This window comes from Purpureocillium lilacinum (assembly GCF_023168085.1).
Source record: "Purpureocillium lilacinum CBS 284.36 DNA, scaffold_2, whole genome shotgun sequence".
Classification (NCBI taxonomy): Eukaryota; Fungi; Ascomycota; class Sordariomycetes; order Hypocreales; family Ophiocordycipitaceae; genus Purpureocillium; species Purpureocillium lilacinum.
In genome coordinates, this window is record NW_027072112.1 from 6,364,806 (window position 1) to 6,389,952 (window position 25,147).

Here is a 25,147-nt window from a genome sequence, read left to right on the forward strand (position 1 = left end):
CGAATGCATCACAACATGGCGATGGACGGCATTCTGGAGTTGGTCCTGCATGCCTGATGTAACCGCACTTTCTGCATGGCTTACGGTCCACTGGCGATCGCCAGTAGGAGTGCTGACAGGACAGGCACAATCGTCTTGCCACAACCATTAACAGGCTGTTATTGTTGCATCAGGCTAGGCGAGTGGCCCCTGCCGCCGTATGAGTGCGGACGCCACATCATTTTTGTCACCTCATGTGGTGGCAGGGGATCGCATGTCTCTCGGCTCACTGCCACGATGGATCGCATGCAGTGCCTCTGACACGATGGAACCTCTGACCAACAGACTGCGGGTTAAGACGGCCAGAAAGTACAGCAGCATTGGTGCTCCGCAGTTGGACAGAAGCAATTTAGAAATTCGCGCAGCGCTTGCTACAGGGGACCAACAGCCGGTTTGTGAGAAGTAATATGTCCTGGTGTATCCGTCCTGGACCACTCGGCCTCGTCTCGCCAGATATTCGGCCCATTTCCTAACACGGTTCCCATCACTTGCAGCCATCATTCGCGCAACAACATCCGCAACCACAAGCATCATCCAGACACTGTTCAACATAGCTCTCCACGATGTACAACAACAAAACGTTAATGTACAAGCAGTACACGCCATACTGCCCCGTTCCTGGGAAGCATTTGACAGTGGAGTCTCGACCTTTTGACCCCGATGCGCCTCCTCCTCCAGGCGGCATTACGGTCAAAAACATGCTCCTCTCATTTGACCCCTATCAGCGTGGTCAAATGCGCCGCCCTGGAGATGCTGGAACATATTCTCTGCCCTGGGTAGAGGGACAGCCGGCAGTCGTCACTACGCTGTCGACTGTGCTCAAGTCCGACAACCCCGGATTCTCACCAGGTGACTTGGTCAGTGCTATGGCAGATGCTGGGGAATATGCAGCGGTGCCAGCGGAGCTTGCTGCCCAGACCCGCGTCTATCCTCCATTACCTCCAGGTATAACAATCGCGCCGTCAGCGCTCATTGGGGCCTTGGGAGTCGCTGGCCTCTCCGCGTATGTTAGTTTCAATGAGTTCGTCAAAGAGCCTCGTGAGGGCAAGACCATCTTCATTTCTGCGGCAAGTGGTGGCGTCGGCCAGGTCGTCGGACAAATGGCCAAAATGCAGGGCATGAAGGTCATCGGGAGCACCGGCAGTCAAAACAAGGTGGACTTTGTTGTTAATGAGCTGGGTTTCGATGCGGCATGGAATTACAAGACGGAGGCGACTGGTGCTGCCCTCGACAGACTCGCTCCAGAAGGCTTAGACGTCTATTACGACAACGTCGGCGGTGAGCAGCTGGAGACCGCCCTGACGAGGATGAAAGACTATGGAACCATAGGTGAGAGCGTCGGCAGGTTTCTCGGTAGTCGCAGGCAAGCACTGACTTCAAACCGGCACAGTCTCCAGCGGGATGGTATCTGTTTACAACTATCCAGACGAGGAGAAATACGGCATACGCACCGGAATGAATATATTTTTGAAGCGACTCACCATCCACGGGTTTGTGTGCTCTGACCCACAGCATCTTCAAAAGTACTTGCCAACGTTTGGGCCCGACATGGTAACCTGGCTTGCGAGTGGGAAGATCAAGACCAAGGAAGAGGTCATGGTTGGCATCGACAACGCCCCGGAGGCGATGATCAGGATGTGGAATGGCGACAAATTTGGCAAAATGGTTCTCAAGATTGACACAGATTGAACGCGAGTGGCGGATTCGGCTTTGAGGAAAACCTCACTTGTGCAAGTACCTGTGGATGTAACAGGGCGACTCCAGTCGAAATAATAAACAAGGGAAATCAACGTCATGTGAGGACAGAGACAGAGTATGAATACAAGACGGCTAAACTAGTGCTACCAATCAAGTTTAGGCCAGACAATCCGTAATCGGAACTGCCACGACGCCATTTCAATCCCTTGAACTCAGACTGCTGTGCCGATTCCATGGCGCGAGTAGTACTCGTGCTGCATGTCGTGAAGGTTTCCCGACGCGCTCGTTCCACTAGAGTTCCGTCCACTTGCCAGAATGTGGTTTGTTTCGCTACTGCTGTTGGCGTTAAAAATGAACCTTGTGGTATTGGGTTGAAGGGGTGCGTCATACAAAGATTGGCTCTCGCCCGGTGAGGACTTTTGTTCCCTCATGCTGATTGACGACCCAGTCGAGTGCCGTGTCTGAGATCGAGCGGTGCCCGCTAGCCGTCTAGTTGCGCGCACGAACAGAGGTCGAAGTACAGGAAGACATGCGGCGATGAGATAGCATCCCGACTCGACGAGAGACCAAGTCGCGATGTCGGCGGAGTCCCAGGTGCCGTCACTAAGGGCTGTCACGCGGAAGGTTACGGTGAGCCGAACAATGCTGGCGACGATTCCACTGTAGTGTATAACATGGTCAGTATGGATTATCCATCATAATGTGAGGGCGATTCCCTGGGGGGCGACTTACAGACTACCCATTAAGAAGATGCCAGACAGAGCCAGTTTCTGGTTCTTTGACACCTGAAGGCGCCACACGACGGGCATTGGAAGGATGAGCATGACCACATCGGTGGCAATATTTGGCACACTCATGCCCTTCCAGTAGCGCACGGCATCTATGCAGTTGCTGATAAAGAGCTTCAAGTCCCATCGCGAGGAGAACGGATGGCAAGATGCGAGCGATGTGATGATGCCGGCAATCGCAGTCGCCATGACAATCCCGGCGACAGTGTATGTGATGATTCGGTACGGGCGCGTCGTGAAGATGCGAAGATATGAAGCCAGAATAGACAGCTTCGGGAATGCAACTGCTGCACAATACAGTTGCTCGATCGCGTAACCACATTTCGCCCAATTCACGACTGCTTGAGGGTTCGTGACAAGCAGGACGTCCAGGTGGCGACCGATCCCGGCAATTTTGGCCTCAACTGTTCCGTTTGTAAGTTCTTGAGGTCAAGAGATAGCCTTCCAGATCTTACTGATTGCTATGGTGCACATCCCGAGGGAAAATACAAGCGCTGGGATGATGAGGTAGTCGTCGAGTCCCCATTTCGTCTTGCAGACAGCCCGCGCAGTAAAGCGCAGGGCGGCGATTGCAATCTCCAAAACAATAAAAGTAACGCCGACTGCGATTACACGAGCGCTGATATCCTCTTCCGCGTAACCTGGCGGGAATGCAGAAGTTGGGGACGCCATCACCGTGACTTACTGCATGTGGATTGCTCTGTCCATGTCTCGATGGCGACAGTGGTTGACAAGAACAAGAGCGAAAAGCAGGGAGTGCAAATGCAAGCACTTTGACCTGTAAAGGCCCGCCTAGACTCCATGTTGCACAATGCACATCAACGGAACCAAGCACCGCGGCAGGATCATACGAGGACAACGCCGACGCGTACGCTCACAGGTTGTTGGCCTCACATGAGGTAGTGTTGATGCGACCCTCCTAGTCTGCACGGCGTGACGGGATCCCCCGTAAGATTTCGGAGGATCCTTCATCCAGGCAAGTGTGAGACGGTGTCGATTTGACCCTGCGACGGCAAACACTGCGACAATCGGCACGATGGATCCGTCCCGTCCGTCAGCAGGATGACCCGGTTTTACCCTTGCAGATGCACCGAGGCGACACGGATGGCAGGCACCATTCCCGTGCCCAAGTTGGCTGTTGATAGGCGCAGAGCAGGCATTCTTGAGATCGATGCATAGCCCCGGCCCCCAATACGATGGCGGCTGGGTGCCATCAACAACCAGGGATCCAAGTCGCACGTCACGCGGGGCATTTACCACACAGGGCCTGGCTTGCAACTTGGGGGCCGCAGCAATTCCGGGACGTCACCAAAGATGGGGTGACACTGTCTTCGCTAAATATAATTGATGAATGATATCTGGCTTGGTCTTGGTCATGTTGAATTGCGACGGTGCCACGATATTGTCCGCGGAATCCGAATACTGTCTGATCTATATGCAGAGAAACCACGCCTCCAGTGTGTATCCTCCAAGGAGGGCCAGTGCTACACAAACCCAATGGTTCTGAAATGACGGAGATCTTTCCATGAAATCGAGGTAGACTACTGAGCCTCGATCGTTCTGAACATGGGCTCGACGGCGGCGTACAGCGGCCCGGAGCCGATTGCTGTCATAGGCATTGGTATGTTTGCAGACACCGTCACGAAACGATGTATCTAATTCGATTTTCTTGTAGGGTGTCGCATGCCGGGCGATGTCCGTTGCCCAAAAGATCTATGGAATCTGCTCATGTCGGAACGCATCGCCAACAAAGCTAAAGTTCCCAGATCGCGATTCAACATTGATGCATACCTTCATCCGAGCAATGAACGACCAGGAAGCTTCAACGTCCCAGGAGGCTATTTTCTCGAAGATGACCCCGAGGCGTTCGACCATGGGTTGTTCAATATTTCCCCCGTGGAGGCTCTGTGGATGGATCCGCAACAGAGAAAGCTACTTGAAGTGGTATATGAGGCGTTTGAGAGCAGTGGGACAACCCTTGAGACAGTTTCTGGACAGAAGACAGGATGTTTTGTTGGATCGTTCACATTTGACTTCCAACACATGGCTCAGAAAGAATCCGACTTCAGACATGCGTACGTATCGACGGGGGTTGATACCGGAATACTTGGCAATCGCATCAGCTACGTTTTCGACCTGAGAGGCCCGAGGTATGACTTTCCGAGTCGAGGTAAAAGATATAACATGAAGAACGCCACTGACCGGATATACAGCCTGACTGTAAACACAGCCTGTTCATCGTCCCTATACGCCCTCGACCTTGCCTGCAAAGCTATCGCGTCAGGCGAATGTGATAGTGCCGTCGTGGGCGGGACAAACCTCATTCTTACCGTTGACCAACAGATGAACACGGCGAGGCTCGGCGTTCTCTCTCCGACAAACCAGTGTCATACATTCGACGACGCCGCAGACGGCTATGGTAGAGCTGAAGGCGTCGGCGCCTTGTACATCAAGCCTCTGAGTGCTGCTATCAGGGACGGCGATCCCGTTCGCGCTGTGATTCGATCAACGGCAGCAAGCAGGCACGTTGTCCACCCCATATGCTGAGTCCTTGAACAGCCACATCTAATATGCAGTGGTAGTTCCGGGAAGTGCAAGGATGGGATGACGCACCCCAGTGTCGAAGGGCAGGTGGCCGTTATCCAGTCCGCGTATCAGTCGGCAGGTTTAAGTCCGTCACAAACCAGCTACGTTGAATGCCATGGAACTGGAACCCCCGTCGGCGATCCCATTGAAGTTGAAGCCATCCATAAAGCAATGGGAGCACCCAGGGCTGTCTCAGATCCTGTGCTCATTGGAAGTGTAGGTTGTACTATACAGCCCCTGGCCCATTACTGTACTGACTGCCGCACAGGTCAAGCCCAATATCGGACATAGTGAAGCTGCGAGCAGTATGGGAACTCTTATCAAGGCAATCCTCGCTTTGGAGAACGGTATAATCCCGCCCACGGTTGGCATTACCAGCCCGAGCAAAAGCAGTACGTATGCCGGTTGCACCGCCGCCAAGAATTTGAGCTCACTTCATGAATCCAGTTCCATGGACTGAACGAACTGTTCATGTCGTTACGCAGCCGATGGCTTTCCCAGAGAGGCAGCTTCTTCGACGAATCGGTGTCAGCGCTTTTGGCTATGGCGGAACAAACGCGCACGCGATTCTCGAGAGCGCCGATAATCTTGTGCCGCCTCATCATCTCCGACACCGGTTCGTCAGGCCACTGGGTGCATGTGTGTCTCAAAGTGTGGTTCCTCCGGATGAAGTCGCAGCACGGCCGTCCTTGCTGCTGCTATCGGCCCACGACGAGCCCACCTTGAAGAATACGATCTCCGACTACGCCCGCGAGTGCAAAGATGCGGACCTTCTCGATTTAGCGTATACCTTGGGTGTAAGGCGGAGCAAACTAGCTCGAAGAACGTTTGCTGTCTGCAGAAAGTCCACATTTGCGACTGACATGCTCGAAGCATCCTCCAGCTCACTGATGGCACCGAACCAGCCGACACGAATTGCTTTCGTGTTCACGGGTAGGTCCAGATACCCATTCTGACCTATACCTTAGACGTACTGACTCATGCAGGCCAAGGTACGCAGTGGACAAGGATGGGAGCCCAGCTCTTCGACATGTATCCAACGGTACTCTGGACGATACAGAGTCTGGACAGACATCTGGCAACCTTGTCTGTGGCGCCAACATGGACAATCGAAGAAATGCTCCTGAAAGGACAGGATAGCGTCGTGAATGATTCCGAGTACTCGCAGCCTCTTTGCACGGCTGTTCAAATTGTGCTCGTGGACCTCCTGGCGAGTTGGAATGTTTCCCCGACAGCAACTATTGGACACTCCTCTGGTATGCCATCCGCCTCATGTTAACCCCAAACCTCGCGGGTTGCGCTCGATGCTAACAGCCAACCCAAATAGGTGAAATCGCTGCGGCGTACGCTGCAGGTACAATATCAGCCGAGGATGCGATCACCGCTGCTTACTTCAGAGGCAAGGTCGCCGCGTCTTTGAGATCCGACGGTGCCATGCTGGCTGTAGGCCTTGGAGCAAGCGAAGCTCAGGACATCGTCGAAAGTGGCCCATGGCGGGGGAGAGTCATCGTGGCATGCCACAACTCGCCCAATGCTGTGACGCTCAGCGGCGACTGCATTCCTATTGAGCAGCTGAAACTCGAGTTCGACAACCGAAACATATTCGCGCGAATGGTGAAAACAGGTGGAAAGGCGTATCATTCTCATCACATGAGAGATGCCGCTATAGCCTACGAAAGCTATCTCACTAGTGAGGCAGCGACGGCACAAACGCCAAGTCGTGGCGTCGTTGTGCCAATGTTCTCTACAGTCCGGCCAGAGCGTTTAGTCCCTGTCAATGGGTACATCCCAGCCAGCTACTGGGTTGACAATTTGAACAGCCCCGTCCTCTTCTCCGAGGGCCTCCATCAAATGTTGGACACAATGCCAGAGCTGAACACCATTATCGAGTTAGGCCCGCATCCCGCCCTGGCTGGATCGATACGGCAGATCTGCCAGGTTCTGGGGAGAAATGAGATTGTCCATATACCAACACTGAAGCGCAATGAACACGACGGAGAGCAGATGCTTAAGATGGCCGGAAGTCTCTGGACCATGGACGCAGACATTGACGTGGTGGCTGTAACCTCAATTGATCGCATCGAAGGCGGGTCAATTGAACGACGAACTGGGCACCTGCTCGTCGATCTTCCCACGTATCACTGGACATATTCGAAGCCATGCTGGACGGAATCGCGGCAGAGCCGAGAACATCGGCAAATGATTGAGCCACGGCACGATATACTGGGCCGAAGGGTTCTGGGCACGTCGCCCCTTGAGCCAATTTGGCGAAACGTACTGCGACTGAAGGATCTGCCTTGGCTGGCTCAGCACCGTTTGGGGGGCGAGTTCATGTTGCCAGGTTCGGGATACCTCGCGCTTGCTCTGGAGGCAATTACGCAGATCAATGCACAATCGCAATTACCACTTCCAGTCGACAGCTATACAGTCAGAAATGTGGTCATATCCACTGCGACCGTGGTACCCGACGATGACGAGGGCACTGAGATCATGTTCCGCCTACAGCCAGAATCCGGGAAGCTTGACGTGTCCGAAAATGGTGTTTCCAGTCAATGGTATGACTTTCAAGCATCCTGTTGCGCCTATGGAACATGGAAGGAAACCGCAAGAGGCCGGGTTGCCATCAACGTCAGAGGTCTTGACTCTCGACAAACGACGGCACCCTTCCCCGAGACACCACATCGAGCAGACCATCTTGACTGGCTAGACAAGCTACGATCAGTTGGCTTCGACTTGGGCCCAGCTTTCTGTCATATTACCAGCATTTTCACCAATGGCAAGTCGCACCATGCTCGCGGCGACATGTCAATCAACACTACCTGCGGTCTGATGGAGGCGGAGTCGCGCTATGTTCTCCATCCTACAGTTCTTGACTCTTGCTTGCAGCCCTTTTTAGCGACAATTCATCAAGGCAGAATTGATGAGGTCCGTTGCGGTACGATCCCGACGCACTTCGATGAGGTCACGGTGTACCCCCCAACACCACAACAGTTCGTTGGGCCATCCAAGCTGCAAGTATGGACTCCTCAGCTTGGCAATCGTGCTTTCTCGTCGAACTCACAATTAATCGCGAGTGATGGGGCGTTACTGGTCGACATTTCTGGATGTCGCAATCTTCTTTATGGTTCTGCTATCCCCGAAGATATGAAGGGTCCTCGCAATCAGGACTTGTTCATCAAGTCCGAATGGAAGATCGACGCGGAGTATATCGAATGGGCGAATGCCCCCATGGCGCTGGATGGGGACCCGATAATTGCCGCGACAGACATACTGCTGCATAAGAATATCTCGCAACGGACGCTGTGTCTAAATGCGTCATGGGCCGACGAAGTACTCGCTGCTCACCCTGGGACTGACTTGACCATCGCCATCTATTCGGCGACTCAATTGGAACAACGTTCCGCCAAGTCTGTCGAAGCTTGCTCGATACGCGCGATCGAAGTTTCACCCCAGTTGCACACCGTGGAAGAAGAGGAGCCCTTCCAATTGGTGCTCGCGTCCGTGGCGCGAGATGGTCAGCAGCATACAAAGCTCGACAACATCCATCGCATGATGGTGGCCTCTGGCGTGCTTCTCCTCCAGATCGATCCCAGCGACGCCGAAGAATGGGCTCAAGATTTGCATTTGGCCAACTTTGGTGGGGTCACCCAACTCGCTGGTGGCGTTGTCCTCGCAACGGCCGAGAAGAGCGTTGAGGTCAATGTCGACGCCTCTGTTGTGGTGCCGGGGCACGTCGTCCTTGTATACAGAACGCATACAACGCCATTACTGCAGTCGATGGCTCAATCATTGAGAGGGAAGGGATGGCAAGTATCGTGTCGGCCCATTAGCTCACCAGGTACGGTCTCCGGATGCCCAGTCTTATTGTTGGCAGATCTGGAGGGCCCTTTGCTCGCAGACCTCGGAGAAGAGGATTTGAAGGGGCTTATCTTCTTGACCGAGAACGCCTCTGCGATTACTTGGGTCACATTCGGTGGCCTTTTGACGGGCGACAAGCCAGAGTACGGCATGACGGCGGGTGCAGCTCGGGTCATTCGGAACGAAAAGGGATCGCTCGACCTTGTCACGGTTGATGTTGACCTTGAAACGACCAGCGTTGCACGAATCGCACATCTGCTGATCGACATACTTTCCCGCCAGCGCCTCCGAGGCCGAAATGGAGAGACCGAATATTGCATGACGAAGGATATGGTATACGTCGCCAGGCTTGTCGCACACCACGAGATCAACTCCAATCTCGTCATGGACTCCGGAAAGTCGTTGACAGTCTACCAGTGCGACCGCCCTCTCGTTTATGGTGCTATTCGCGACGGAGAAATTGTTTATCACAAGCAGATAAGTCAACCCAATAATGAACTTGGCACCGAGGAAGTTGAAGTCCTCGTCGAGGCAATCGGCCTGACGTCTTCGGATTGGTCCGATGACTCGACGCACCTGAGCCACGAGATCGCGGGAGAGGTCTCCAGAGTCGGAGATGGAGTGACCGATCTCGTCCCCGGGATGAAAGTTGTGGCTTTGGCTTACGGCAATCTCTCGACCGTGCAGCGCACCCAGCCTCGCTTCACCCGCCAGCTCCCCCTGCACATTACTCCGATCCAAGCTGCGGCGATGACATCAGCATTCGTGACCGCAACGTATGCATTGGAAGACATCGGCCGCATTGAGAGCGGTGACTACGTGGCGATTGTCGACGGACTCAGCCATGTTGGTCTGGCGGCACTCGAACTTTGCCACCGTCGCGGTGCTCGGGCGATCGTACTGAGCAGCTCCCCGTCGACAAGCGCTTACGTTGCGGACAACGGTCTCGCTCGCGACAATGAGATAGTCTCGTGCTTCAATGGCGACATCTCTGGTCAAGTTTCTCAAGCCGCTCGTGGTAGAGGCTTAGACATTGTGCTTTGCTCCAGCGACTCCGACCATCTTGTGGTAACCGAATGTATCCGATGCATCAACACGTTGGGCAGAGTGATCACTGTCGGTGGATCGTATCAACTGCCGGCATCTCAGAACGACCTTGGCCGACACGGCAGGAATTTGAGCTTCGCAAAGTTCGACTTGAAGGATATTATGGATCAGCGACCGCGGGCGGTTTCGAGGTACTCTCCACTGGCGTCCCATGCATCACTCGAAGCTAAGAAGTCAACAGGATCCTCAACGACTACGTTCGGTTGTGTCGCGAAGGCAAGCTGAGGTGCTCGCACCCATTTGCGGTTCACTCACCTGCAGGCATAAGTAATGCATTGGTACTGCGATCGACCTCAGGCGGACTAGCCTCCACCAAAAACGTGCTATCGTACGACGAGACAGCCACGTTCAAGGTACCGTTTACCTACAGTCTCCTACGCCCAGGCACTAATCAGCTTGAAGGTCCATCCATCGCCGGTGCCGCTGGTACTGCGCAACGACGGCACATATTTGTTGGTCGGCTGTTTGGGAGGCCTAGGGCGGCAAGTGGCCATGTGGATGGCCGACCGTGGTGTAAAACACATGGCCTTCTTCTCGCGCACAGGAACAGACAATACCTCTGCGGCGAGAACGGTCCAGGCATTGCGAGACCGGGGAGTCGAGGTAATGGTCCTACGCGGCGACATAACGAAGTTCAACCACGTGCAGGATGCTGTGGCCCAGGCCAGTTCCGCCCTACCAATTCGTGGCATGATCAACGCGGCGAATGTCCTTCATGATCGTGTCTTCCACAACATGGACGTAGAGTCGTGGCGAGCCGTTACGGACACGAAAGTCAAGGGCTGTTTGAACCTGCACAACGCACTCGTCGACCAGCCTCTGGACTTCTTCGTCATGACCAGCTCAATCACGTCGACGCTTGGCTCTACAGGGCAAAGCAACTATGGAGCCGGTGAGTTCCCCTGAGCGATGCTCAACTCTCCACAGCTCGACTGACGGTCCGCAGCAAACTCATTCCTGGACTCCCTAGCGAGACACAGGCGTTCGCGTGGACTTCCTGCAGTCTCCTTGATCCTCCCGGCCATCCTCGGTATTGGTTACTTGTCTGAGAGACCTGAGATTGTGCAGTCAATCAAGGCCAAGGGCATGTACGGCATATATGAGCCAGAGATGCTCAGGGCCTTCGAAATAGCAATGACACCGCAAGATGGCCTTCACAGCACGTTCGATCACCTTGCTGTTGGCATACAGCCACGACGTTATGGCGAGGCCATCAGAATTGCCGGTGCCTATGTTCCATGGAAAGAAGACCCTCGCCTGAACTGGCTAGAGAAGGCTTGTGCTTCTCAAGCAGGGCCTGTCACTACCCACGGCCCAGGCGCCACCTCGGGATCACAGACCATTCAAGCCGTTATTGAAGGGAAGCCAAGTCCCGAGAAGGCGGTGGAAGAGGTCACTGCCCTGCTCACTCGACGACTGGCGCGTCTGCTCATGATCGATGAAGCAGCAATCCAGCACTCACAGAAGTCAGTGGCGAGCTACGGCTTGGACAGCATGATCGGCGCGGAGTTTCGCAATTGGATCTTTCGCGAATCTCAAGTCCAAGTGGCCTTCCAAAGGCTTCTGGCAGGCAATCTCACAGTCGCCAAGTTGGCGCGGATCATTGTGCTGAAGGAAGAGTAGCTGGATGAAACTCTGCACCGACGCTTGTATACATTTAACCCTGTGCTTCAACATGATTTTGGTGCTGTTTCTGGAAGGATTGGCTTTGTAGGATAAGGATTGTGTCATTCAACCTCAGTCCACATCTGTGACAGCTGCATGACTTCCGCCCATTCATCTCCACGGTTGGCATTGGCCATTCCTGATTGCATGTTGTTGAAAAGCTGCGCCCCCGTGGCTCCATGCTCCGTTTCGTACCACCCAATGGAGCTATTGCCATGCAAGTTGCCGTCTGTCGTATCGCTCAATACCGCCATGCTGTTCATGCCCGAGTACATGAGGCTCAGCTGGCCCTGATGCATGGCGTTCATCATCCTCATCTGCTTCATCTGCTGTATGAACTCAATCCTGGGTACAGTCTTGATCCAGACTTGCAGTCTCCGAGATGCGAACTCTTTGAACTCGTTCAAGGCTGCATTGGACTCCTCGGAGCCAGACTTCCCAGCTTCACATGCCTTCAGCCACATGCCTCGCATTCGAGGCGACCAGACCTGACAGATCTGGAAGCGCTCGTCGTACTCTCCATTAAAGGTAAGTTCACTGCCAAGAGGCGTATTGGCGACAAAGCTAAGATAGCAGTTCTCGCAGAAGAGAGCCTCGGGGTAGCCCCACCACTTCGTCTTCTCGCGGCTCTTGATACCAGCGCAGGCCTGGACTCCCGCAAATTTGATGACGAAGTCTGTGAAGGGGTAGAATATCCCCGTATCAAATGATTGGATAAAGTTGGTCATGTACTGTTTGAAACGAGGGCTGGCGACACAGAAGCTGCAGACTATTGTTGCCTCAGCTTCCCGAGAGGCTGGTTCAAAGAAGGTCTCCAGCTTGTTGGCCTGAATGATGCCTGTGTGGCAGGATTCGCAGATACTGAAGTCTGGACACCCACCCGATACCGTCCACCAGTTGCCTCGGATGATGCCATTCGCCGTACACGGTACCAGGCTGGAAATTTTGCTTGCACGTTGGGCGAAACCGTCAAAGTCGTTGGTGAAAAGCGCGGCCTCGAGGGCAAACGCCATTGGCAGTTTTCCGGTCGACAGATCACAGATTCTCCTCTTCCCAAGCATGTCCATCCAAGCGTCAAAGCCAGCTTTCGGCGGGTGAGCCTCAAACTCGTGCTGAAACTCTGTGTAGGCGAGCTTGTCCAGGTAGCATGTCTCGCAAACGTGGAAGTTATCAATGTTCCGTCGTGGCAAATACCACGTGAGCGAGTTCAATTCGACGTCTTTGCCTTCACAGGCGGGAACCTGACAGCGCTTAGTAGCAGCAGTTACGAAGCCTTGCCAGTCATTGCGCTTGGAGAAGTCTGCGGCAGCGCGCATGATGTATGGAATTTGCATGTCGCAAGTCCATTTGTCATCAGGACCCTGCTGTTGATACGGCGTGAATCGCGGCTCGAATGGTGTCCCAACAACTGAGTCTTCGTAGCAGGCTTCGCAGGCAATGAAACCGTCGATGTCGTTGGCCGCCATGCCAAACCACTTTAAACCGTCGGTAGCTGTGACAACACTGGCGCCTTTGCAGGCAGGGATATCGAGGCGCTTCAGCATGAAAGCACTGAGTGAATCTGTGTTGTTGGAACGGAGAGACAAGGGCCACAGCCCGTCCTTGACCCGCGGAAAGTAAAAGCCGCAAGTAGACAGTGAGCCATCAGGCCGCTTTATGCGAATGAAGCTTGACTCTAGGGAAGTGCTCTTGATGTTCTCCGCATGACAACGGGTGCAGATGAGGTAGGACGGCACGCCTTCTAGGTGGTACCAGTCTAGGGCGTAATCCACAACCCTGTTTTCGGAGCAGTACCGGACAACATCGTTCGGTTCGCCCTTATCTTTGATCGGCTGCAATGTCTTCTTGGAAGATCGTGCTACGGGCATTGATGGTGGCAATGGCTGCGGTCGCGGAGCGCTAGAGCTGACATTGAGCCTGTCCATGACATTGGACAGCTGTCCAATGCTGTCTTGGGCATAACTAGCAGCTTCGCCGGTTGGGGGAGATGAAGCGTGATTGCTAGTTATAGTCTGGTCCCTGGCGGCAGGATCAGGCATGTCGTGCACTGAGGCTGGTGAGAATTGGGGCGGCGGTGGGGGAGGCGCTTGGCTATCGTAGGCACTGTTGGTACGGCCATGGGGATCTGTTGGGGCGCTATTGTCGCCTGGCACAGGGCGCCGTGGTGGCACTGTAGTGTTTATGCCCAGCGCATGTGGAGGCGAAGCCACGGGCTCATGAGAGCCCATACCAGGACCTGTGGATGCATACGTGTTTGGAATGGACGGATTCGACGGTGAGGGCGCAGTCGTGTAGGTTGTAGGCAACGGCGGAGCGCTTTGTACAGCAGTTGCATGTATATGCGCTTGGTTTTGTTGTGAATGATTTGGCGGAACATAAGGCCCCGGTGACGGCGCAGCATAACTGTGACCTTGGTGATACTGGGACGAAGTCGGCGGTGTGTATGGCGCTGGCGGTGGAGGAGCCGGGGGATACGAGTAGTAACTGGGAGATTGACCATTCAGAACCGGTGGCTGGTTTGTCTGGCCCGGCACCGTGTATGTAGCTGGCGAAACCGGCTGTTGGGAATTCGTCGGGCGAGGATACTCGGGCGGTATTGGGCAGCTTTCATATGTTGTCTGGTGGCCTGCGGATACAGGTGCTGGCCCAGGTGCATAAGGGTGGCTCTGGTATGGCGAAGAGACACTGTTTGGCCCTCCCACCACTTGGTTCGGTGGCGGCGGGAAATACAGCGCGTTCGCTGCATGTTGCGACGAATGGGTCGTCGCGGCATTCTGTGGTGCAGAGTAGGATGTTGCCGCGGGGTTCGGATACGCTGCATGGTGCGTCTGCTGCTGCGACGCCCGTCAGTCAAGGTCGGAAAGTCAGTATTTTGGTCGCTCTTCTGCTCACTGGGGCGGCGTTGTAGTATCCGGCACCATATTGTCCGCCGCCGTAGCCGTAGCCCTGTGGTGGTTTAGAGCCACTGGATTGGTCCTGGAGCTTCGACACCCTCTGCTGAACTTGTTGCTGGCCAGCGGCATAGGCCTTGGCCAGCCCGGTTTTGAACGCCTTGCCGAGAGAATCCATGATGGCTTCTGTGTATGTCGAATACAGGCACAGGCGAGGGACCTGCCCTTTAAGCCGTCGCTGTCACGGAATTGTCGCGGGATCCAGCAGACCATATGTGTCCGAGGAGCCTATCGTGAAACGCTTCACGACGGTCTAGACCCTTCCGCAACACCAGATCTGCCTTGCATGTTCTATGGCTGCCTCGTGCCATTGGCGGGGCACGGCCAACGCCTTGTCGACGCCCAGGGGGCGCAAAGATCACGGCGCAGAGGTTTGCCCTGCGGGATCTCGGGGCTGACCAGGTCTATTGGCAAATTGCATTAGCGCTCCCGTTTAAGCTTGATGTGACCCTGCACGGGGACTTGCGGCTGAAGACCTCTCACCGCGACATGACACAACTGTCCCTCTGACGCCTGGCCAATTTTGAGCCCGTGCAGGATACTGGTGGAGATTGGGGGCGATCAGATGGCACAATTCGCTCGCAATAAGATCTCGCTCATACTACATGTACATACACAGCCTCCCTTTGACCAACTCAGTCTGCGCCCAACGGCATGTTCTTGTAAATCGCATCATTTCGCCTCGCGCTCCTCGACATCGACGTGAACGTGCGCAACATGCTTTCGAAGAGAGGCCTTGACAGGATTCTCGTCCTCGAAAATCTCCGACATCTCTTCCAGAGACCGTCGGCGCGTTTCGACGGAAAAGAAGTAACTGACTGTTGCCTGCATAAAGTCCCATCCGATAAAGATGATGTAAGTGTACCAGCCAATCTTTTGCAGAGCAATTGGGAAACAGAACTGGTTGATGAAGGCAAGGGCATGTACGAAGGCAAAGACAAACGCAATGCCTTTGCCTCTCTGTTCGTATGACAGGCACTCGACGGGATAAAGCGCCTGGAGTGGCGTCATGCCGAAATTGTAGCACCATCCGAAGATGAAGATGAAGGCAATGCCCGAAGATGCCGCGCTCGAGGACTTGGTGTTGGCATATGCGCCCGCGCCACCAGTGATACCCGCGAAGCAGATGGCACAGGCAACTGAGGTCCAGATAACGGTCGGGCGACGACCCATTTTCTCGATCAGCGCAGCACCAACGTACGCCGCGACAGCCGAGATGGCGGTATAGCCGACGTTGATGTTGAGGACCTGGTCCGACTTGGTCAAACCCGCGGTCGCCAGCATGGCCGGCAGATAGTAGCTAACCACAGCATTGCCGGAGCACTGGCCCCAAATGGAGGGGAGGAGGGCGTTGAGCATGCGCCACCGATCAGAGCGTGTCTTATAAAGGTCGCTGTAATCCCACCAATGCTTGTCCGAGCCGTTGACGGTGATGACCTGGCGGTACTCGTCCATCTGAAGGCGGACCAAGGGATGGTCCGACCGTCCTGCACCGTGGTACTTGGTGAGGAACGCCAGGGCCTGCTCCTCGCGACGATTGGCAAACATCCATCGAGGCGACTCCGGGAAAGTCAAGACCGACAAACAGACGATGCCCGGGCAGATCATCTGGCACCAGACGGGAATTTGCCACGCAACGTCGCCACCATACTGCACTGAGCCGCGGGTGACACCAGCCGCGAGCAGGGCTCCGACGGAATACGTGCAGTTGTAGAAGGCCGTCAGGACGCCACGATAGTTGGGAGGCGATATCTCGGCAATCCAGATGGAGCTGGCGGCGCGGGTGATGCTGACGCCAAAGCCCAGGAAGAAACGACCGGCCACAAACTGGGACGTGTTCTTGGCTAAACCGGACAGGATGGTGCTGGCGATGACGATTATGCTCCCGACAAAAATGCCCATGCGGCGCCCGCGAAAGTCACATGCCGGGCCAGTGACGGGCAAAGACGCAATGGTGCCGACGGTGTACATGGCCGAGATGTAGCCAAGCTTGGACCCGGTCTTTTCAACTTGAAAGCGCTCTCGGAAACCCTCCATGGCGGGTAGAGAGCCAAAGATGGACCCGTCGTAACCTGTGCGAAAGTTCATCGGTTAGTTGAGCTGTGCTGGAAGAAGGAGCTAATCGACCTTAGAGGAAGTGACGAACCATTCATAGTAGAGCAAAGAAAGGCGATGACGGCGTAAACGTAGAGCTTCAGTAAAGGCTTGCTCCAGGGGTCGAGCTTGTCGGAGGCGAGGGCGTCGGCGAGACGATCTGCCGAAGGGACAGCATCGTGCTTCACGTTATCGTGATGCGCGACTTCGTGGGTCCCCGAGATCTTGTTGTCGTCGGACGCCCGCGATGCAGGCGATTCCGCAATGGGGGCCGCCATGGTCTTTGAACACTCGCAAAGGGAAGCTTGTGAAGGAGACTGCTGTGTGCGACGTTGACCACCCTGAGTCTGGCAACAGGAATTAGGGTGTCCGAGTGGCGATGGTGCTCATGGCCTCAGACGCCAGATGCGAGAAGATGTGAGCATGTATATACACCTTCCAGGCTGGGGTCGTCGACGGCCGCTCAGCAGAGGGCGTGTCGTCCGCGGCTTGGAGTTTCCCCAGCAAGCGTGCTGCGGCGGCGTAGCGAGGAGCGTCCGGCGTGTGGACGGTGCCTCTCCGCATCGGCCCCGGCGACAAGCCCCTGTCGACTGGCGGGTTAGCGTTCGGTGGCCGGGGCCGTGACGCGCCCGGAGGGCTTTCGGAGCTGGCGCCGCGCTAAAGAATCGATGGTGGATGCTGGCCTGCTGGCCCGCTGGCCTTCTTTCACACGCCATCTCTCGCGCCGTGATCCCATTCCCCGCCTCTAATGCACCCCCGTCCTCGGCTCCGGCAGCCGAGCGTGTCAAGCCGAGTAACATGCGTTGAACAATCTGGGGATGACCAGCCGATTACCAAGGAAACCAGGTCACTCCCGCGCGCCCCGGACGCTCCGGCAGACTCGGTTTGGTTCAACGTTGACAGGTCGAGGGGTTGCGTGCACCGGACCACAGCCCTGTACGCGGGGGCGCCGAGCTGGAGTCCTGGGGTGACCGCCAACTCAACTGGGAGTACCGCTCGCCGCCAGCTCAGTTTGGCCCCAGGACATACAGGTAACCCGACGAACCTGACTCGTGCTAGCCCTCGTGCCAACTTCATGTTTCCGGCAGCTCTACAAAGGAATCTAGCCACATGAAGCCAATTGTGTATTATTTAGCAATGTCAGAATCATTCGGAACTGCATTAATTCACACCGTCGTAGACAAGGGAAAGGAGAGGCCCGTCTAAATGATCTATGATCCCAATCTGGTCTCTTCAGCATTTGAATGCACGCGGACAGTATTCCGCCACTCTATTCAGCATATGCCCGCTTGCAAAAGCCTATTTCCGAACTCGAGGAAATAGTAGTCGCCGTATACAAGGCCGTGGTTCGCGTACTTGTCCGTCCAGTCTCGGTTGAAGTTTGCGGTGGCACGCATCAGTATCGCATCAAACGGCGGGTCGCCATGGCCACTGCCTTCATGTTCCGCGGCGACGGTTACCCCTCCACCCTCGCCGTCCCGGACAACCAGCCGAAGTTTGTCGGTGCTGTAGCACAGCTCAAGCGTCTCCTTGACAATCCGCATAGCGGCATCGAAGAACCTCCGCGCGCCCGCTGTGTCGCCAGTGGCATTCAAGGAGCTGTGAAGCAGCAGCAGGCCATTTGCAGCAATCATGCCGGCGGAGCTGTCCCGCAGAGGATCGCTTTCGTCAATAGGGGCGTCAAAGTCCCACAGAGGAACGTAGCGTCCAGTTCTGGTGCCATTCGGCAGGGTCACCTCAACCGACAGTGGCGCAGATTCCATCCGCTGAATGAAATGCTCGGCCAGCCCGCAGGCTGTCGCGAGGAACACAGGGTCCTTGGTCCAATTGTATGTTTGCGCATAGCCCAGAATACCCCAAGACTGACCTCTCGCCCATGTCGAGTCGTCCGCATAACCCTGCGCTGTCAGGCGCTGAGCAACCTTGCCCGATTCTGAGCAGAGGTTGGCAACGTGACAAGTCGAGTATTGAGTGTACATGGAGTTCTCGGAAGGTATCTCTCGCAAGTGAGTTTGCCGTACAGTGTGAGCATGTGCCGTTGCAATGTCAATGAGTCGTTGCGACGAAGCGTGGTGTCCGGCGTAGTACAGCAGGTCCAGATCTATTGTGGCGGTGGTTAATACGGCTAGGGCCCGCAGCGGACATGCCAGACAATGAGAGTAACCTACTGCACATGCTGTCAATGATGACAAGGAAGCAGTTTTCTTTGCTTGAGAACCCGTGGTGATTGTTCACAAACGTGTCCCAGCTTCTGATCGCCGAGGTTTTCTCGTTGTAGCGACTCGCCAGACTTTCAGCCGCAGTCAGAATTGACCCTAGGCTCTTTGCATTCCCGGTCAGCTCGTAGTCGCGCCTCAATGCCGGCTCGACTATAAAGCCAATATCGTGGGTGTCCGTTCGATACGCCATCTCGTGAAGCGGCTGCGCCCAGTCGCGGCACACCTGAAGAAGGCCGTCTCGTAGCTGCTGCCGCGACTCTCCGGTGACGGTTTCATTGCCCCCGTCTTTGAGAAAGTGCTGCGGGTATTTGATCGACCTCTCCAAAAGGCAGTACAGGCTGCCTGGGAAGAATCCACATGTCCAGAACTCGGCGTCACGATATTGGTAGACACCAAAATCGGGACCAGATTGCGGCACGGTCTCGGGGAAGGTCTCTGGCGGGTTCTGCACGGGCGTCAGCGGTGATGATACAGGGACGTCATTGTGTCGCGGCCGCAGGTTCAATTCAACTACCAACCTTCCGCCCGAGGTGCTCCGTCGCCGTCTTCCAAATTTTGAGGACCGCGCTGTCGGAATACAGGTCCCTCAGCTGTGAAGAGACAGCTGCGACTTTGGTGTCGCCGTTGCGATCGGCCAGTACTTCGAGGGGGCGCGAGGGCTTGGCGCCATTAGCCTGCTTTACTTCTCCGTTCATGACCGCCACGCCGTTCAGCGAGGAAGATGTGAGGCTGCCCATTTTCTCCGATCGAAGATGCTTCTGTTCAAGAGGAACGCAAATGACGCTTTCTAACACTCGCTGTGCCGAGGGCGAATTCTGGAGCTCGGCTGTTTAAGTAGAAGTTGCTTCACTCGGATGCGTCTTATTAGCACCCGTGGGGGCTCCAGTTAAGGTCCCCCGTTGCCGACTGGAGGCATCAAGTCTGTGTCGGCCCATCACTTGGTCCGCAAGGTGATGCAGGCGGATTACTGCTGCCAGGACCATTGACAGTGCATGATTGCTCTGTTGCGCAGAGGGATGTGGGACGTGGTCAAAGGTGCGACAGCGGGATCGACGGGGACTTGGGCCGGAGGCGGCGCCGAAGCTGGTCCGCCAGCCGGTGACGGGTGAGCCGCTGCAACGTGGGGGCCGTTTCTCACCTTCATACGACGAGGGGCGCTGCTTCAATTCGTCGTTCCTTCGATCTGATCGTCAGACATGGACGGCGTCGATAAATTACCATTATTACAATACCAGTGTACCGTTTTCCCTTCGTGATATGACGTTGACTGACGCCTTTCTGGTCCCACAACTCATCACAGGCGGGTTGGGCCATGAGTAAACTGAAGTGACAATCAGGGCGGGGAATCGGGGATGAGTTGGCTGTGCGGGTACATCGTACAGGCAACGTGGGTCGGACGTGCTCGCGCTGGTATGTACTTATAGGTTGGCCAACCTAACCACTGCATAGAACGACGGGAATTCAGAGTCTCGGGCCCGTGTCAAGCCAACTCTACGCAACGTCACGATGCCGAATCTCGCTGGCTTCTCGGACAACCCGCTGCGCACAAAGCATGACGTTACTCGGGCATCTGAGGCGTTTCTACATCCCCTTGTCCCATATTTCTCGAAGTACCATGCCCGGGTCAAGATTCCAGTAAACTCAGCAGCTCATTTCGACGATCTTGCCGCACAATTAGAAGGTTATGCGCGGCCGCTGTGGGTGGTTGGCGCGCTATTGTCGGACCCGGGCGTGGCCCAAGGAATTGGTGCACGCGACTCGCTGCTTCAGCCATGGATAGACGGACTGCAGCACGGCGTTGACCCGTCATCGCCGGAGTTCTGGGGAGATATCATCGACATGGATCAGCGAATGGTCGAGGCAGAGATCATCTCCTTTGCGCTCTTGGCAGCACCTGCGGCCTTCTACGACCCGTTGTCGGATGACTGCAAGAAGCATCTGGCCAATTGGCTTTACGGCCTGAACGGCAAGCAGATGCCGGAGAACAACTGGCGATGGTTTCGCGTTATGTCGAATTTGGCCCTGATCAAGGTCTGCGGCCGTCCGCGCGAGGAGCTATGGCCGTTGATGGAGAAGGATTTCCAGACCCTCGACTCGTTCGACATTGGCGACGGGTGGTCGGCCGACGGCCCATGGCGGCCCGTGACAGAGAATCCCGAGGACGAGGGATCCGGGTCGAGCGCAGCCTACGGCCGTCACGCCGACTACTATTCCGGAAGTTTCGCGATCCAGTTCAGCCAGCTGCTATACTCAAAACTGGCTGCCGACCTCGACCCAGGCAGGGCTGCACAATACCGGGAAAGAGCTAGGCAGTTCAGTCGCACCTTCTGGAGGTTCTTTGACTGTGACGGTGAGGTGCTGCGTGAATGCCGTTTTGTCACTCTGTGCTAACAGTGTGATCGCTCAGGTGCCGGGATTCCATACGGCCGATCCCTTACGTACCGTTTCGCCATGAGCGGCTTCTATGCTGCGTTTGCATTCGCTGGACTTTGTGACGACAATGATCCCCTAACATCTCACGGCTTCGTCAAGGGCATGCTGCTCCGCAATCTACGTTGGTGGGCCAACAACTCTGAGGACATATTCTGGCCAGATGGCACGCTCAACATTGGGTTCATGTATCCGAACATGTATATGGCCGAGCCATATAACTCTCCTCAATCACCATACTGGGCGCTTAAGTCGTTAATTGTGGCCGCTCTCCCGGCCGAACACGCCTTTTGGGCCGCTGAGGAACTCCCCCACCCACTAAAGGGCAGCACGGACGACAGGCAACCGCCAGTCCCTGGAGTAGAGTTGGTCAAGCCTGCGCGTCAGATACTCTGCAATCACGAGCGCGGCAGCCACCACTTCTTGCTCTCTTCGGGGCCGTTTGCGGTTTGGCCGATGAAGGTACCAGAGGCGAAGTACTCCAAGTTTGCCTACTCTTCATCCTTTGGCTTCAGCGTCCCCGCGGGCAGCACCATCAATCAGCTCGCCCCGGACAACACCCTTGCGCTGAGTCTTGACGATGGCGATACGTGGGCTGTGCGATGGATATCGATCGGAGAGACCAAGTCTACTGAACTGACTGTGAACGGCGAAATGGTCCCTGCGTTGGTCAATCGCTGGCGCCCTTGGCGGAAGAGGGCGGTCGAGGTAGAGACGACCCTGGTGGCACCTTGCAGTCAATGGCCGGACTGGCATGTTCGCGTACATCGCATCAGATCTGTGAGTTCGCTTCGACATAGCGAGTCGATCACAGCTGTTGAAGGAGGTTTTGCCATCGATGGCCGACGCTGTTCCGATGGCCGTTCGCTCTGGAATGGCCGGAGTCAGGGCGGGTCGGACACGGCTTTGAGTGCATACGGCATCGCAAGCGGAAGCGAGGGTGCATTCGAAACACCAACGACGGCTTTCGTCATGTCTTCGGCCGGCGCCAGCGGCATTGTGGATCTGTCACCTCCTGGGCCCTTCGACTCCACCGCTGGCGAGGTGATGAAGACTGACCCCAACACCAATCTGCTAACACCACGCACTCTTCTGCCAATAATTCGCAAAGCCTCCGGCAATTTCCCTTCACAGGAGTTTGTGTTGGCTACGGCAGTCTTTGCTGTCACATCAAAACCAGGTCCCAGGCACGAGGGGCTAGATGGTGTTGATCAACGTTGGACAAAGGCGCCCAAAATCTCTTGGGACCACAATCGCCACTTCACATTAGCTTAAGCTGTGCTGCTATTCTAGTTCAGAATTCGTTTATATGTGCTCTTAAGTACAACTAGGCAGCTCGAAATGGGTGATGCTATTGACTTGAATGCCGGCATGGCACTGCGGTCAACACATCGGCCGATTTGAGAGGCCAAGGGCTGTGGTGCACACGACGTAGGGAGATCAAGCAGCATAGGCTCGACGGAACCATGCGGGCCTGGAAAGAGGAGTCGCTAGTGCAGAGAACGCAGAGTGGATCGAGTTTCCCAGAAAGGCCTCATCTCCGGCTCCAGGCCCGTCTCCCGAATACGTAGTACCGTCAAGGTGTCCATCTGATGCCTCGGCCGCTAGAGCCTGGCGTCTGGGGTAACAGCAACCTTGCCCATTGTACCCCACAGGTGAGCCACCGTAGCCATCCGCGCGCCCGGAGGACTGCCGGCATCAGGACACTGATGGAGACGGCGACGGCACGGTCGGAGCTCCGAGGAGGGGTTTCCGGGGTAAACGGCCCACGACCGTGGCACCATGTGCCGCCCATATTCCAATAGCTCGATGTAAGGAGGTTGAAATAAGGGTAACAACACAAAAGCAGCGGCGTCGTTTCGGTCACCGCCTCCGCGACATGCAGTAAACAAGCGCACTTCCAATCGGAACTGCACTTCATGTGGTCAGTTCTCGCTAAGCCTTTCGTGGAGGACATGCCCACCGATCACGACCTAGAGTGGTCCCAATGGCCTATGCCAGGAATCGTAACATGACATCGGCCGGTGGTGCTATAAAAGCTGGCCATAGTATCGTAAGATGAAGCACTAGCGGTCTCCCGACCAGACATCGTGCAGGCTCCCTCGTGACAGCAATTTTATTCCACCACTGAGGCTGATAACCAACGAACATCGAAGTCCCGCGCGGTTCTTGTCAATCTCTTCAACAGCCCAACATTAAGTTGAGCAGCCCACAATATGGCACCAATCAGCAGTACCTTGGTCGCTGTCGCTGCATTGAGCAGCCAAGCGCTGGCAGCCAACTACTACGTGGACTGTTCGCAGTCATCTGCCGGGTCTGGAACCCAGAGCAGTCCATGGAACAGCGTCGCGCAGGTGAACTCGCCAACGTTCGCGGCGGGTGACGTGATTTCGATCAAGGCCGGTACAACTTGTAAGGGGACGCTGTCTCCCAAAGGAAGTGGCACTGCATCGTCCTCGATCAAGCTCACCAGCTACGGCTCTGGAAGCAATCCCATAATCGACGGCAATGGGGCAACTGCAGCAATCACGCTGACCAACCAAGACTATTGGAGCATTTCCAAGCTGTCCGTCACCAATGCAGCCTCCGCTCTGGCAGCCAGGCAAGGCATTCATGCCACTTCCAGCGATGGGAGGACACACAAGGGCATCACCATTGACGGCAATACTGTCTACAATGTTGCAGGCCAGACCGACAAGGCCAAGCACTCTGCAGATTTTGTCCTCTCTGCTGGTATCCTCGTGGATGTGGCCAACAAGGGCAGTCGCTACGATGACGTACTGGTCCAAAACAATAACGTCCATGACTGTGGAGGCGGCGGCATCAAGGTGAGAGTGGGCGAGATGACGAATTTGGGCCAGAAGCCCCATGTCACCAAGAACAACATCGATGCCTGCGGCGGCGACGGGATCCTCATCTCCTTTGGCAACGAGCCTCTCATTGACTATAACATCGCTAGCAACCTCGGGACCGGAGCCTACCCTTGGACTGGTGGTAACTTTGCTGGCATGTGGGTTCTAGGCGACCATAACCCGGTCATTTCGCACAATGTCGTCTATGGAAGCATCATGTCCGACTTCGATAGCGAGGCTTTTGACTGCGACTGGGGCAACACAGGCAACTGCACTATTGAGTATAACTTCAGCCGCAACAATGCCGGCGGTGCTTTCCTGAACTGCGACGGCTGCGGAACGTCTGGTGGCGCCAACCAGATCGTGCGGTATAATATTTTCGAGAATGACTGCCGGATGATCAGCAACGGCAACAAGCCCACGCTCTACTTTTACCAGAACGTCATGTATTGCGCGGGTAAGAACTTTGAGATCCAAGTTCCCCCCACGACACACTTCACAAACAACATTTTTGTCGGTAACAACAACTCCTCGCTGCCCGCCCGCAGCGGGATTAGCTGGGAGTGGAATGTCTTCCAGGATGTCAGTCGTCCAACCAACAACGGGATCGCCGGTGACCCCGTTTTCGTCGACCCAGGAAAGGGAGGCAAGACGCTGGACTCGGTGGACGGCTACCAGCTCAAGAAGTCATCGCCGGCCCTGCACAACGGTGCTGTAATTGCCGACAATGGCGGAAGGGACTATTACGGAAACCCCGTCTCGGCTACGGAGAAGCCAAATCGCGGCGCCTATGAGGGGTCAGGCATTTAAAAAGTTGTATGGAGAGTCGGGCGACGAGTAAAATTGATGGCTCGCACCAG

General features: G+C 55.5%; 8 protein-coding genes across 8 annotated transcripts; 5 read left to right on the forward strand and 3 right to left on the reverse strand.

Annotated features, from left to right (window-relative positions):
- Window positions 1-623: 623 nt before the first annotated feature.
- On the forward strand, window positions 624-1,728 carry PLICBS_003715 (uncharacterized protein; the record flags this gene model as incomplete). Its single annotated transcript, XM_018323484.2, has 2 exons — window positions 624-1,368; window positions 1,430-1,728. 2 exons carry the CDS (start codon window positions 624-626, stop codon window positions 1,726-1,728), a joined length of 1,044 nt encoding a protein of 347 aa, XP_018178714.2.
- A 6,527-nt stretch (window positions 1,729-8,255) lies between these two features.
- Window positions 8,256-9,999, forward strand: PLICBS_003716 (uncharacterized protein; the record flags this gene model as incomplete). Its single annotated transcript, XM_065600278.1, has 3 exons — window positions 8,256-8,825; window positions 9,033-9,815; window positions 9,937-9,999. 3 exons carry the CDS (start codon window positions 8,256-8,258, stop codon window positions 9,997-9,999), a joined length of 1,416 nt encoding a protein of 471 aa, XP_065456350.1.
- A 683-nt stretch (window positions 10,000-10,682) lies between these two features.
- Window positions 10,683-11,699, forward strand: PLICBS_003717 (uncharacterized protein; the record flags this gene model as incomplete). The annotated part of the gene is made up of 2 exons (XM_065600279.1): window positions 10,683-10,968; window positions 11,023-11,699. The coding sequence occupies 2 exons, from the start codon at window positions 10,683-10,685 to the stop codon at window positions 11,697-11,699; spliced, it is 963 nt and encodes a 320-aa protein (XP_065456351.1).
- A 104-nt stretch (window positions 11,700-11,803) lies between these two features.
- PLICBS_003718 (uncharacterized protein) lies at window positions 11,804-13,609 on the reverse strand (the record flags this gene model as incomplete). The annotated part of the gene is made up of 1 exon (XM_018323487.2): window positions 11,804-13,609. The coding sequence occupies one exon, from the start codon at window positions 13,607-13,609 to the stop codon at window positions 11,804-11,806; it is 1,806 nt and encodes a 601-aa protein (XP_018178717.2).
- Window positions 13,610-15,364: 1,755 nt separating this feature from the next.
- On the reverse strand, window positions 15,365-17,064 carry PLICBS_003719 (uncharacterized protein; the record flags this gene model as incomplete). The annotated part of the gene is made up of 2 exons (XM_065600280.1): window positions 15,365-16,764; window positions 16,839-17,064. 2 exons carry the CDS (start codon window positions 17,062-17,064, stop codon window positions 15,365-15,367), a joined length of 1,626 nt encoding a protein of 541 aa, XP_065456352.1.
- A 996-nt stretch (window positions 17,065-18,060) lies between these two features.
- Window positions 18,061-19,742, reverse strand: PLICBS_003720 (uncharacterized protein; the record flags this gene model as incomplete). Its single annotated transcript, XM_018323489.2, has 3 exons — window positions 18,061-18,887; window positions 18,955-19,450; window positions 19,524-19,742. The coding sequence occupies 3 exons, from the start codon at window positions 19,740-19,742 to the stop codon at window positions 18,061-18,063; spliced, it is 1,542 nt and encodes a 513-aa protein (XP_018178719.2).
- A 769-nt stretch (window positions 19,743-20,511) lies between these two features.
- PLICBS_003721 (uncharacterized protein) lies at window positions 20,512-22,839 on the forward strand (the record flags this gene model as incomplete). Its single annotated transcript, XM_065600281.1, has 3 exons — window positions 20,512-21,355; window positions 21,413-22,143; window positions 22,771-22,839. The coding sequence occupies 3 exons, from the start codon at window positions 20,512-20,514 to the stop codon at window positions 22,837-22,839; spliced, it is 1,644 nt and encodes a 547-aa protein (XP_065456353.1).
- A 475-nt stretch (window positions 22,840-23,314) lies between these two features.
- PLICBS_003722 (uncharacterized protein) lies at window positions 23,315-25,097 on the forward strand (the record flags this gene model as incomplete). The annotated part of the gene is made up of 2 exons (XM_018328845.2): window positions 23,315-23,319; window positions 23,699-25,097. The coding sequence occupies 2 exons, from the start codon at window positions 23,315-23,317 to the stop codon at window positions 25,095-25,097; spliced, it is 1,404 nt and encodes a 467-aa protein (XP_018178721.2).
- Window positions 25,098-25,147: the final 50 nt, after the last annotated feature.